Source organism: Silurus aristotelis (genome assembly GCF_946808225.1).
Source record: "Silurus aristotelis genome assembly, chromosome: 1".
Lineage (NCBI taxonomy): Eukaryota > Metazoa > Chordata > Actinopteri > Siluriformes > Siluridae > Silurus > Silurus aristotelis.
In genome coordinates this window covers 13,528,416-13,542,749 of record NC_139574.1, presented here as the reverse complement: position 1 = coordinate 13,542,749, position 14,334 = coordinate 13,528,416, and the positions used below count along the sequence as shown (strand labels likewise).

The window sequence follows — 14,334 nt, the reverse complement described above, 5'->3', positions numbered from 1 at the left end:
TCTGTGAGGTGAGGGTCTTTTTCTCCCTGAGCTCAGGTTGGCTTCACCCCATCCCATCCGCATTCCGTGTCGTGCGTGTGACGTCACTTATGTCTATGACCTCTCATGTGCATGGACAGATAATGTGGACTGGATGAGGGGGGGTGACAGTGTGGTGCAGTAAATAAATAAACAAACGCATAAAGAAAACAACAGCCCACGGCCATCTAGACATTTCTTAATGACAGAGCAAAAAAGATCCAGATAGCGCAGTTGGAAGAACTTCAATATTGTCCGTCTCATAAGCTTTTTAAACAAAGTATACTCACAATGTGTCATCAAATCAGACATTTGGCACAAATCCACTATGCTAGAAGAGGACAGTATACAGTATGAATTTTACTCATTAATTTGGCCAAGTAGTTCTTGTTTTACAGTAAGACAACACTTAATTGTTGTTACTGTATTTTAAACGGTAGGTCATCCCAGCCAGAAATTCAGAATAGGCTCCTTTTGTGGACAAGAGTAAAATATGTCTAGGTGCTCTTGTTTCAACTATCTTGTTGCTTATACCCTGTTTCCTTTCTCTTCTCCTTTTTTTCTTCACATTTAACCTCTTATGTATCCTCTTAAAAAGTGCCAATTAATGGTAAGTTGCCAGTCTGCCCTGTGTTTTTGGGGGTGGAGATGTATGTGGGTCATGCCGAAGGGACCTTCTCCCCCAAACTGTGTTGCCTCGCATGGCCTTGCGTAGCATCTCGCCCTCCCCTGTCCACCTGTGCAGCCATTTAGTTAGCATGGCCGTCACCCGTGGGCGTCCTCTTCATGCATACGTGGACGATGTGACATTCCCCCCCTCCCACCTGCACCCTATTATTCTACTCTTTGGTTTCACTCCCACACCCCAGTCACTTTGTTGTGAAGGTGTTTCATCTGACATTGACATCGTCATTGTAACTGCTAAGGTCACCCACCCTGTTTTATACCATGTGTCATGGAGAACCACAGATATTCGCCATTTTCACCATCTGTGCAGCCATTTTGCCATTTATCTAATTCTGCATAGCAAGTTTGTGAGAACTGAGCTGTCAGGTAGCGTATCAGAACAGGAGTTTATTATAACACTGTGCTGTTAGAAATGACTAGTCAGGTAATCTAATCAACATTTCACTTTTAATCTGCTCTATGTTTATGTTGTATTGTTAGCTTTACACATACAGTATTGTGCAATAATCTTGAACAGCCACGTTTTGATGTTAAGTGTTACTCAACTTTTTTTTTATGTCCTTCAAGCAATCATTTGCCATGAAGATGCTAGCTAAGAAACATATTATCTAATAGACCATAAAGGCAGCAAGTGTGATAGTCACAGTTTTTTGTCAGGATTAGGATCTCCAAGATGTAGGAAAAACCATTATCCTTACAAAACTAGTGAACCTCAGTGAGAAGTTGTATTCATAAATGCAAAAGTTTGGATGCACCAAATATCAACTTGGTTTTGTTTTTTTCTCAATAGTCATTGTTAGTTATTATAGTTATTCTTTATACTCAGTATTTATATCTAGCAGTGTTTCATTTCGAGGGCATCTTTTCAGAATTTCTTTACATGTGCCTGAGACTTTTGCACAGTACTGTACCTACTGTGATACTAATGCTCATTTCCTCATGTTGATCTCATGTTGTAACTCGATCGTAAAATCCTATATTCATCCATTTCTCTGATGGGCTGTCAGAAATTTGTGAAGAACTGTGCATGTTACTTCAGGCCTGACCAGTTCCCTCTGGCCTCCCTGTTTTTCTGACCTCCTGCAGATGAGAACCACACAATGACAAGTGAGACCAGCAGTCTGGTTCAGTCCCACACTCATTCCTTTAAGAAAAGGGAGGCAGTGGATGTTCCCTACCAGACAGGGCAGCTCCACCCGGCCATCCGAGTGGCAGATCTGCTTCAGCACATCACCCAGATGAAATGTGCTGAGGGCTATGGATTCAAGGAGGAGTATGAGGTAAGATACCACCTTTATCTTTCTTTCTTTCTTTCTTTCTTTCTTTCTTTCTTTCTTTCTTTCTTTCTTTCTTTCTTTCTTTCTGTCTTTTTTTCTGTCTTTCTGTCTTTCATTCATTCTTTGTTTGTTTGTTTGTTTCTTAATTTATTTTTTTCTTTTTTTCTTTCTTTCTTTCTTTCTTTCTTTCTTTTTTTCTTTCTTTCTTTCTTTCTTTCTTTCTTTCTTTCTTTCTTTCTTTCTTTCTTTCTTTCTTTCTTTCTTTCTTTCTTTCTTTCTGTCCTTCTTTCTTTCTTTCTTTCTTTCTTTCTTTCTTTCTTTCTTTCTTTCTGTCCTTCTTTCTTTCTTTCTTTCTTTCTGTCTTTCTGTCCTTCTTTCTTTCTTTCTTTCCTTCCTTCATACTTTTTTCTTTCTTTCTTTCTTTCTTTCTTTTTTTCTTTCTTTCTTTCTTTCTTTCTTTCTTTCTTTCTTTCTTTCTTTCTTTCTTTCTTTCTTTCTTTCTTCTATTCTTTCTTTCTTTCTTCTATTCTTTCTTCTTTTCTTTTTCTCTAGTTGAATCTATTTCTTTGTCCTCCCTTTTTTATTTTTATTTTTTTTTACTATGTGACTCATATTTGCTTGTTGTGCATGGAGTTCATAAAATGTGTTTTCTATCTCTCTAATGGACTTTTCGTGAACTGTGAATATGCAAAAAGCACAAATTTTATGTCCTTGCACTTAGTGCCTGTGTCATCACTCCACTCCTACAGCTCCATATTCATGCTCCTGCAGTTTGTTGACTCCATAGCACCATGCTTAGCTCTTTAAGGCCCAAAGACAGGAATCTGTTTAAGCACCTAGCAACCCCAAATTATCTTGGTGGAAAAATTAGCTTGTAAATCTGAAAGTCCACTCTTCACACTTGCTGGCAGATACACTTGGGGAATTCAGTGACTGAGACTGTTTGTTAACAGCTAAGACAGCTGAGAGATGTCAACGGTGCCAAGCGCCTGAGTTTGAGCCCACAGACTCACAGACATTAAACAAACGGCTCTTTCAACACACACTCTCATCATCCACTGTCTCATCCATTTATTTGTGCACGCACTCTCTGTCCATTTCATCTTCCACTTTCGATATCAAATGATACCTGATTCACCTTTAGTGTGTTCTTTCCATCAACCCACGTTTCATGCTCTCCTCCTCCACCTGCCACTTCATTGTTAAATAAGACCAGAATGAAAAACATTTTTCATCTTAAATACCCTCATTCAGCCCTCATTCCAGGCTACCCTGAGGGCCCGATTCATTATGAATAAAGATTTTTTAGAGTAGATGTATTTGGGAGCTATTCTATGAAGGTTAAAAATACAGTTATTTTTTTTAGATGCATTCACTTCCCCCTTTCCTCCTTCCACGTGAAAGTGCTTGGTATAAATGTTTTCTTTTTCTCTTTCATTTTGAATGCCCATTAAGCTGGAAAAAACACAACGTCATTGTAGTGTGCTTTCGCTTGCTGTCTTTACTCACTTGTCTTAGCTAAATATACGTTAGAGCTGATGAGGTCTAAAACTGAGCACTAAACTCTTGAACTTATCTTTTCCCTGATCCATGCTTCTTGTTATTCCATACATTAACATTGGGAAGCTAAATGAGGTAAGCAGACGTTTTTGGATGTGATTATAAGTTGTTATAGCTGCTTGCTAGTTTGCACAATGACTTGCCAGAAGCTGCCAGCTTAAAACTGTCCAATAGCTTGTCATATAGGTCCTATATTGTGGCTGTAGAGGATGTGTGACAATTTACCATGAACATGTGCAGTGTCTATCTCATGTATGTAAATTCAATGCTATTTTTTTTAATGACTTAACTCACAACTCTTTCAAATTAAATGGAGGTCTTGTTCATGTGGTCTGTGTACAAACCTTTTTGATTATATTTTAAGAAAGATATAATCAATTTTAATATGAATCTGACTAACAGCCTTTCTTATAGACCTTTGTGCCATTCATGCTAATGCACATCATTGCCAGTTTGTTTCTGGACACCATGTGACACCATGCTTTGCTATAAAGTTGCACTGCATCCATACATGCTAACGGCTGTATATGCTAACCATGTCATACCAGCATGCTGGATACTGTTGATAGAGTTCAGAATGTTCTCCTTTGCAGAGTGTCACTTACTGTGTTGAATGGAAAATGGCCAAATGGTTTAAGTTCAATTGGATAATCTACCCACAAACTTGATGATATGATATCACTGGCTTCTAAATTATTATTATTATGTTTTTTTTCAGGTTGATTGACACAATGCTTAGCATGAATATTACATTTAAAACTAATCATAGTTGTCTACATTAGATAATCCAGTCAGCTACCTAACATTGCTAAGTATTCCCAAGCTTGTTGTCCAGATACATGGATAATTATTTTGTGTAGTTAAATCTTAGAAACAATTTTCTTATTAGGCTGTCCGACAAGTATCTATTGGTCTTCAGAAACGGCTCCATCCTGGTCATGGTTTGGTCACACACCAGTCAGTCCATTACATTGCATATTTTACAAACACATTCACACACGCATTCATAACTTTGGACAATTTAGTGTAGCCAGCTAACATTTGCCAAACCAGGAATCAGGTTTGTGTCTTGGTTAACATCAGATTAATTATTTTGATATCATATGATCAACTTTGTGCTCAGCTAATCTTGTTTACTCAGGGGCAACTGTCTAAGCAAAATCATTATGTGTGCTGATGATGGACATGATTTCTTCAAGAAGGACATGTTTTAGGATTCATGTGTGTGTGTGTTTAGCTAAAATTCCCTCAAATGCTCTTTCAAATGTTTTATCCCCATTTCATTTTATAAAAGTTTTCACAGCAAAACTAATGTATTTGCAGTAAATATTGAAACACTGGCATAGCAGTTAGTAGTGTTCCTGTGTAGGTACTGTTGCAAACATAGCTACTCTCAGCTATGCGGTTCAGATAGTCGCAAAACAAAGTACTAAATCTACAATTCTTTACTAATATCTACAAATTGACAGGTGGCCATTAGGTCTCTGTGAGACAGAACTAAGATTTCAGCAGCAGAAGCTAGAAGTAGAATGACTGTGTGGCAAGAGTGATCTCTCAACTGAGTTTTTCTCAATTCTTGGCAAATTTGTTATGACTCAGTGAAGAAACATATTCATATGACTGGATTAAATCATTTCTATGTCCAATCATATGGAATGCATGGTTTGATGTTTCTCCAATTTCCCTACTATAACTGTAGTTCATATCTTCGATCTTTCCGTTCATTATTTCTATTGGTCGAAGTGTTTACATTTATGGCATTTGAAGATGCCCGTATTAAAAGCTATTTATGAGTGTAAATATAGGTATATAAAATATTGCCCACAAGAGACAAGGCACAGACTACTGTGAACATAGGGTTAGAGTTCTTATTTAATTAAATGAACAGATGAGGAACAGGTGTGGCTTTATTAGCTTTAAGGAATCAAGGACTTTGCTAAAGGACGTTGTTCAATGTCCTTCTTATTAAGATGTTTAACTTACTTTAAAGTGGAAGGAAAAGGAGGTGCACATTAATGTTAGTAGCAGGGATTTGATGATCCAGGAACATGTCCTACTTAGCAAATCATATTCACCTACTGGAGATATTTTCTTTCATCAGGAGCCGTGATGCATTTTTTATTGTCATATTATTATTTATTTTTTTTGTTTGCTTTGACATGATACCCTTCAAAAACTCCAAAGACTTTGTGTTTTGCCATCAGTACAGGTGCAGATTACAATGCTTTGTCTGAAACAGGTGACTGATTTTTAATAACCACCCTCCCTCTTAATCCTCCTAGGCAGTGAGACAAAACACACAAAGTTGTGAGACACAACAAGGGTGCTTGTCAAATGTGAGCAAGAACCTGAGCATTATTATCTATTGAAAAGTTGCTTCGAGGCATGGCAGTGATGAATCTGTAATTATTGTTTGTGCTCCGAGTTTGATGTGGTCCCTTGATGCAGCCATCTGATTTTTCCTGTTGTAATCCACTGTGGAAAAATCACCTGAGTTTGACTTTTTGAACGTGCACACAACCGTATACATGTTTGGACTCATTATTTTTAGCCCACCAATTAGGTTTTAGCTCATTGACTGAGATGATAACGCTCAACCAATAGTATTCAGAGGCCTAGAGGGACAGCTGCAGCCTGGAGCGCCCTCTCAGCTATTTTGCTTTTTATTCTGTCTCCATCTGCTGCAAGGCTGCACTGGATCTTAATGATTCTGCTCCATAGATATATATTTAAAATATTTTTTTTTTTCTGTGCAGCAAAGTCTGGAAATCATTATACTCTAAAATTTCAGTCAAGCACTACTGAGTTTATCCCTCCATTTTGCTCTGAATGTTTTCTATTCAAATTTAGGATTTATTTTATTTTTTTGCATGCCGGTTAAAGCATTGTGCAATCATAAAAAAGTCTATTTCACTATTAGTTTGACAGAATTTGTACTTTATAAACAGTCTTTAAGGCGACTGCTTATTCAGTTTTGAATATATGAATATCTCCGCTGGCTTTTTTTTTCCAGCTGACATGGCACAGTCAGAAGTTCGACACGTGTCTGAACTAGTTCGTCTGTGCTCTCATTATTCTCCCCTACTGCAGTCCCACTGTTGGACTCTGCATCTCATTACCGCCTGCCAAACACACCAAGCATCTAAAGGTGTTCGTCACTCCCCCGCCCTCCACAGGCTCAGAGATGCCACGGCTGGCTGTCACTCACCCGACATGAAAGGACAGCTGTCTCCAAAGACACAAAGCTGCGATGAATAACAAACCAGCATTGCTTTTGAAATTTAAACTGAGTCTGGGTAGAGACAGATCAAGAGAGAGATAGAGAGAGAGAGAGAGAGAGAGAGAGAGAGAGAGAGAAACAGGAGAGAGAAGCCAAGTCTTCACATTGTTGTCAATATGTATTAACTAACCTTCAATGGATGCGTTGGAAAGGAAAGCAATATGCATTAAATATGACTGCCCTTCAAAGTGTCTCTCCCTGAGACGGTCAGACTGCTTCTGACCTATCTCAAGGCCCTGCCTGGTCAGCAGAAAGGTCATGTGATATGTCATTCTTTTAATCCAGGAGGAAGGTTTGCCTGTATCTGAGACTGTTTGCATATTAAGGACTGTGCAAACTGTAATATGACAGAATTTGTATTACTTCGTATTGAAAAATGATCTGTGCATTTTAAGTCTTGAGTAATGGCTAGGATCCAAAACCAGCAAATGGTTTACTTTTACTTAAAACAATCCCAACACAAGTCAGTTAAATGGTTAAAAGGTTGTGAGTGCACCCAGTCAGCAGGAGACAGGACTACAGCATGCCTCCAATCCCCAGGTGCTCCCTCCTGCCTTCTGCTTTCTCTGTGGGGAACTTTAGCAGAAAAGCGGGAATCATCACTCTGCCGGTGTCATTAACCACGCTGAGGCTGATCAAGGCACTTTGTTCTTCAGACAAATCCAGTGTCATCATCGCATTCATAGCCAAAGGATGTTCAGCTTCCCTAACAGAAAGAGCAGTAGTCATTTGCAATCACCAGCAATCATATCAATTGTCTGTGCGGCCGTTCGTGGATAATAATGCATCATTATACTCTATTTATACCTCAGAGACGCACTTTATCCAGAGGGAAGCAGGCAGCTGGCAGCATTAAGAAGCTACTATGAGCAGACATGCCTGCGACCATGAGCACTCTAATACCCACCCACCAATGTTAACAAACTAGATCTGCTTTTGAAGTTTGTCTTCATAATTAGCTTTAATTGTGTGGCTGAGAAGTTTTGAATGAGCAGATTCCCCACACTGCATTAATATTTCATCATCAGTTACTGTTCAGAAGAGTGTCAGCTTTTATTCCACCGCTGACTGCATTTTTTCTGTCTTTAATTTCTACTATTCGAGCCCTTTTAGTGGTGCTAGAGAGTTTGTTTTGTCTCAGCCACAAAACACTGAGCCGAAGCACCTCTAATAGCCTTTAGTTCTGACATTACTCCTGGGGTTCCTTGCTCCTGTCCCTTGATGTCAAATAATGATGTGAATGTAGTTAGTGCAACTGTCTTCTTTTCCACTGGTTCTGTTTGAAGTCCAACTCAGCCATCATTTAAGATGGTAACCTTTGACCTTTTTTTGTGCCTTCTGTGCTCTTGCTTTTTAACGCTTGTCTCTGCCTGTTTTGATTTCTTTTAACAGAGTTTCTTCGAAGGGCAGTCTGCACCCTGGGATTCTGCAAAGAAAGATGAGAACAGGATGAAGAACCGTTATGGAAACATCATCGCATGTATGTGATGATAATCTTAATTTGGTCTCACTATCAGCATGCATCTGTGTGACACAGAGCGTAGCTCACTAGACTTCCTGTTATGTGTAATTACTTTTTTGATAACGTTCCCATCTTTTGACCTTATAGTGAAGATTCTCATTCAAACTGATGTGTGTGTCTGTTTTGCACATATACATCCATATAAAAAGAAAAAATGATCAGAATGCTGTTCAAGATGAGGCCTTTGCTGCAACAGTCTATTTTTTCCACCGGAGTTCATAATCAGTCACCTTTTCTACTTCTAGCGCACTCATTATAAACCGTTTCTCCCTCTGAGAGGAAACAGCTCGCTCAGTTTGGCTCCACACACTTCCTGTTTCTGGATAATGAGGCACCAGCCAATCCCAGGCGAGCATGAGCCCTAGGCCATGTTAGACCTGATAGAGAGAGCACTCCCAAAGGACTGGCAGAGTTGCATTGTGGAAATCTTTCACAACAATTTAGTATCTCCTGTATGAATAGGAGGGAAAAGCTGCTATACATGAACTGGTCTCAGTTAGTCATATTAGTGACTGACAGAGCCACAGATGCTTACTTCACAATGTTAACTGTTATTATCTGTTAATGTAAATTGACAAGGTCAATGTAAATATTGTAAAATCATTATTATTATCATTATAAGCTTAAACAAAAACCCAGCCATTAGGGGGGCACAAGCCAGTGTACTCTTAGTGCCGGTCCCAAGCCCGGGTAAATGGGGAGGGTTGCGTTAGGAAGGGCATCCAGCGTAAAACATGTGCCAAATCAAATATGCGGATCACAAATGAGAATTTCATACCGGATCGGTCGAGGCCCGGGTTAACAACGACCGCCACAGGTATCGTTAGCCGACAGGGTACCGGTGGAAATTGGGCTACTGTTGGCCGAAGGAGGAGAAGGAGAGGAGGAAGGCGTCTACAAAGACGGCAGGAAAAGGAGCAGTGTAGGAGAGTAGAGGTTCGGGTTGGTACTTTAAATGTTGGTACTATGACGGGTAAAGGGAGAGAGATAGCTGATATGATGGAGAGGAGAAAGGTAGATGTGTTGTGTGTTCAGGAAACCAAGTGGAAAGGGAGTAAGGCCAGGAACATTGGAGGTGGGTTTAAACTGTTTTATCATGGTGTGGATGGGAAGAGAAATGGTGTAGGGGTGATTCTGAAGGAAGCGTACAGTAAGAGTGTAGTGGAGGTGAAGAGAGTTTCTGATAGGGTGATGATCGTGAAGGTGGAGGTTGAAGGGATGATGATAAATGTCATCAGTGCCTATGCTCCACAAGTTGGCTGTGAGATGGAGGAGAAAGAAAGATTCTGGAGTGAATTAGATGAAGTGGTAGATGGTGTACCTAGGAAAGAACGATTGGTGATTGGGGCAGACTTTAATGGGCATGTAGGTGAAGGGAACAGAGGTGATGAGGAGGTGATGGGTAGGTATGGTTTTAAGGAGAGGAATGTGGAAGGGCAGATGGTGGTAGATTTTGCTAAAAGGATGGAAATGGCAGTGGTGAACACGTATTTTAAGAAGAAGGAGGATCACAGGGTGACGTATAAGAGTGGAGGAAGGTGCACACAGGTGGATTATCTTCTGTGTAGGAGATGCAACCTGAAGGAGATTGGAGACTGTAAGGTGTTGGCGGGGGACAGTGTAGCTAGACAGCATCGGATGGTGGTCTGTAGGATGGTTTTGGAGGCGAAGAAGAAGAGGAGAAAAGTAAGGTTTGAAAGAAGAATAAGATGGTGGAAACTGAAGGAGGAAGACTGTAGTGTGAGGTTCAGGGAAGAGGTGAGACAGGGGCTTGGTGGTGGTGAAGAGGTGCCGGATGATTGGGCAACTACTGCAGGAGTGATGAGGGAGGCAGCTAGAAAAGTACTTGGTGTGACATCTGGAAATAGAAAGCAAGACAAGGAGACGTGGTGGTGGAATGAGGAAGTGCAGGAGAGCATTAGGGGAAAGAGGTTGGCAAAACAGAAGTGGGATCGACAGAGTGATGAGAAAAGTAGGCAGGAGTACAAGGAGATGCGGCAGCAGGTTAAAAGGGATGTGGCGAAAGCCAAGGAAAAGGCATATGAGGAGCTGTATAAGAGGTTGGACACTAAGGAAGGAGAAAAGGATTTATACCGATTGGCCAAGCAGAGGGACCGAGCTGGGAAGGATGTACTGCAAGTTAGAGCAATAAAGGATGGAGAGGGAACTGTGTTGACTAGTGAGGAGAGTGTGTTGAGAAGATGGAGGGAGTATTTTGAGCAGCTGATGAATGAGGAAAATCAGAGAGAGAGAAGGTTGGAGGATGTGGAGTTGGTGAAGCAGGATGTAGATAGGATTAGTAAGGAGGAAGTGAGAGCAGCGATTAAGAGGATGAAGAATGGAAAGTCGGTTGGACCAGATGACATACCGGTAGAAGCGTGGAGATGTTTAGGAGAGATGGCAGTGGAGTTTTTAACCAGATTGTTTAACAGGATTCTGGAAGGGGAGAGGAAGCCTGAGGAATGGAGAAGGAGTGTGCTGGTACCGATCTTTAAGCATAAGGGAGATGTGCAGACCTGCAGTAACTACAGGGGAATTAAGTTGATCAGTCACACCATGAAGTTATGGGAAAGAGTAGTGGAAGCCAGGCTGAGAGAAGAGGTGACCATCTGTGAGCAACAGTATGGTTTCATGCCGAGGAAGAGCACCACAGATGCCTTATTTGCTTTGAGGATGTTGATGGAGAAGTATAGAGAAGGACAGAAGGAGCTGCATTGTGTATTTGTGGATTTAGAGAAAGCGTACGACAGGGTGCCAAGAGAGGAGTTGTGGTATTGTATGAGGAAGTCAGGTGTGTCAGAGAAGTATGTGAGGGTGGTGCAGGACATGTATGAGGACAGTGTGACGGCAGTAAAGTGTGCAGTAGGTACGACAGACTGGTTCAGGGTGAAGGTTGGACTGCATCAAGGATCGGCCATGAGCCCTTTCCTGTTTGCAGTGGTAATGGACAGGTTGACGGACGAGGTCAGACAGGAGTCTCCCTGGACTATGATGTTTGCAGATGATATTGTGATTTGTGGTGAGAGTAGAGAGCAGGTTGAGAAGAGCCTGGAGAGGTGGAGATATGCGCTGGAGAGAAGGGGAATGAAAGTCAGTAGGTGTAAGACAGAGTACATGTGTGTGAATGAGAGGGAGGGCAGTGGAGTGATGCGGTTGCAGGGAGAAGAGGTGGAGAAGGTGGAGGAGTTCAGGTACCTGGGGTCAACAGTGCAAAGTAATGGAGAGTGTGTTAGGGAAGTAAAGAAAAGAGTGCAGGCAGGGTGGAGTGGGTGGAGAAGAGTGACAGGAGTGATTTGTGATAAAAGAGTATCTGCAAGAATGAAAGGGAAAGTTTATAGGACTGTGGTGAGACCTGCGATGTTGTATGGATTAGAGACAGTGGCATTGAGTAAAAGACAGGAGGTGGAGCTGGAGGTAGCAGAGCTGAAGATGTTAAGGTTTTCGTTGGGAGTGACGAGGATGGACAAGATTAGAAATGAGTTTATTAGAGGGACAGCGCATGTAGGAAGTTTTGGTGACAAGGTGAGGGAGGCGAGATTGAGATGGTTTGGACATGTGCAGAGAAGGGACAGGAATTATATTGGTAGAAAAATGCTGAAGATGGAGCCACCAGGTAGGAGGAAAAGAGGAAGGCCAAGGAGGAGGTTTATGGATGTGGTGAGGGATGACATGCAGGTAGTTGGTGTAAAAGAGGCAGATATAGAGGACAGGGTGGTATGGAGACGGATGATCCGCTGTGGCGACCCCTAATGGGAGCAGCCGAAAGAAGAAGAAGAAGATAAGCTTAAACAAACATTTCATATTATAAAATTCCTCTCTAGCTCTTTAGCACTGATATAACATTTATAATATTTAGTTATAGTTATAAATACACACACTACCCTTCTGTGTCAAACTTTCTTTCACATTCATTTATTTTAAGTGGTATTGTTATTAGTAAATGTCTCACCTTGTTTCCTTCTTCTTTTTTTGCAGATGATCACTCTCGTGTCCGACTGCAGGCTATAGAGGGAGAGCAGAGCTCGGATTATATTAATGCAAATTACATCGATGTAAGTATGGACACTTGCCAGTGCTTGCACACAGAGGTCAATGTTTCTGGTCAATGGGGTCGTATGTAGATGTGGTTCTCTATAATCTAATGAAATGGTTAAGGTGTACATTCTCAACCCTTCTATACATGTACCACTACATCATTAATCCACACAGTGCTAACAGATTTAGCCTGGCTTTTCAAGCCCATACATAAGCCTATTATTACTTGAGCTCTTATCTAGGCCAATTAAGAGAATAGTAATTTAATCTGGTTGACACAAAGCAAGTATATGTTTCTCACTGTCTGATGTGGAAGGAGTATCGTGTATCCAATTAATATGAATAGGATGTATAACATTTCTAATTTCTGTAGTTCTTAAACCTGAGAATAGTGATTTTTAACCTGAAAATGTAATCTAAGCTCAAGAGACTTGTATACTAATTTGATTTAATGGGGGTGATGTGGTTTATTTATAGTTGATTGTTAGATTTTATATAAATTAAAATACTAATTCTACTCCTTAAACTTTAACCTCCATCAGATTGATTCATGCAAATTTGCAAAAGTGGGACCATTTTCCAAAAATGACGTTTAGCATTCTAGACTTGTGTTGAAATAGAAATGCTACAAGCGAAGGTTAAAGACCAGCTATAGCCCGAAGGCTTTTAATGTTTGCATAGAAAGATGTCTTCTCACGTACTTGCATTAAGCATACATGCATGCTTATAGCTATTACTCTTGTGTGCCATTCAGCATGTAAAAATGTACTGAGAAAACAAAATGATCTGTAACTGTTTTTGGCTTAAGACTTTGCTTTTTTGGAAGAAATAGTTTGTTTAGTATAGTTTGTTTGTTATATTTTTATATTAGTTTGTTAATATTTGTTCAATGTTCTCCAACAATACTTTTTCACATTTCACAGGTTAATGTTAATGTAAATCAGTAACATACCTTTTACAACTTGTGCTGTCTTATAAGACAACTGTCACTTTGCCAACATAGGCAAAAGAGCATCAAGGCAGTCATGGTATTGACATTTAGGCACAAAGGGATGGCTAAACATGTCTAACATCCCAGTAAACAATTTTTTTCCCTGCTTTAATATAAAGAACCTCAGTAGTGTCACACTGTCTAATGAAGTTACATGTAGAGAAGCACAGTCCATTGTCTTCACTCTCTTTGCTCTATCCATTGGGCTTTTTTTTAATTTTTTTATAATTTCACTGAAAGAGCAAAGTGGTTGCACTTCAAAGGAAGTTGTTTTGAATAATAGAGGCTTGCTGTAGTCTCACTGCTGCTTGGGGCTGAGCTCAGCTTCTGGCCTCATTGGAGAAGCACAGCAACCTGGAGTGACTTTGAATGTTTACTGAACTGTTGTCGATCAATGCCTTTTTTTTTGTCATAGGAGTCAAAAGATGAAAAGAATATTCATTGCCACCTGTCCGTGCTTGTTTGTCGGTGTGTTGGGTTATCACCCAATCCCCTGAAACATTTCTTTCCAATGTTTACACTTCCAGCTGAAGCTGTGGACAAAGTAAATGTTATTTTCACCTCCTGTCAGCCACCCACTTTGGATCAACATGCCCTAGCAGCCCCTACACATACTCATCGCCTTCTCCCAATCTCTCTTCCATCTCTATTTCCCCTCTTTAGCATGCCTATTCACTTGTCATTAGGACACTTTACGCTTGCCTGCAAACAGATCCATGGATGCTTGAAGCAAAAGGAGCAAGCTCTTCACACACTGAATTATTTACCTGGCCAGCTTTTAGCACGCGCCACGATACGGTCAGGACACTTAGCATCTCAAAGGGCGATTAGTGAAAGCATGTCTCGTTGTCAGACATCATCATTATATTGTACATGCCCAAAGGAGTGCTATGTGAAGGAGGTTTAATCTTGCGTGTATGCTGTATTCCAAATCTAAAAATAATTTTCTTCATGCTTTATAGCA

General features: G+C 40.5%; 1 protein-coding gene across 11 annotated transcripts in view; it reads left to right on the top strand.

Annotated features, from left to right (window-relative positions):
- Positions 1–14,334, top strand: part of LOC310727448 (receptor-type tyrosine-protein phosphatase mu-like) — a 215,461-nt gene that overhangs the window by 176,804 nt on the left and 24,323 nt on the right. For all 11 annotated transcript variants that reach the window (XM_083543949.1, XM_083543941.1, XM_083543947.1 and 8 more), the window contains 3 exons: positions 1,792–1,985; positions 8,215–8,302; positions 12,320–12,396. In XM_083543949.1, coding sequence (XP_083400075.1) covers positions 1,792–1,985; positions 8,215–8,302; positions 12,320–12,396 — 359 coding nt within the window. The remainder of the gene's footprint in view (positions 1–1,791; positions 1,986–8,214; positions 8,303–12,319; positions 12,397–14,334) is intronic.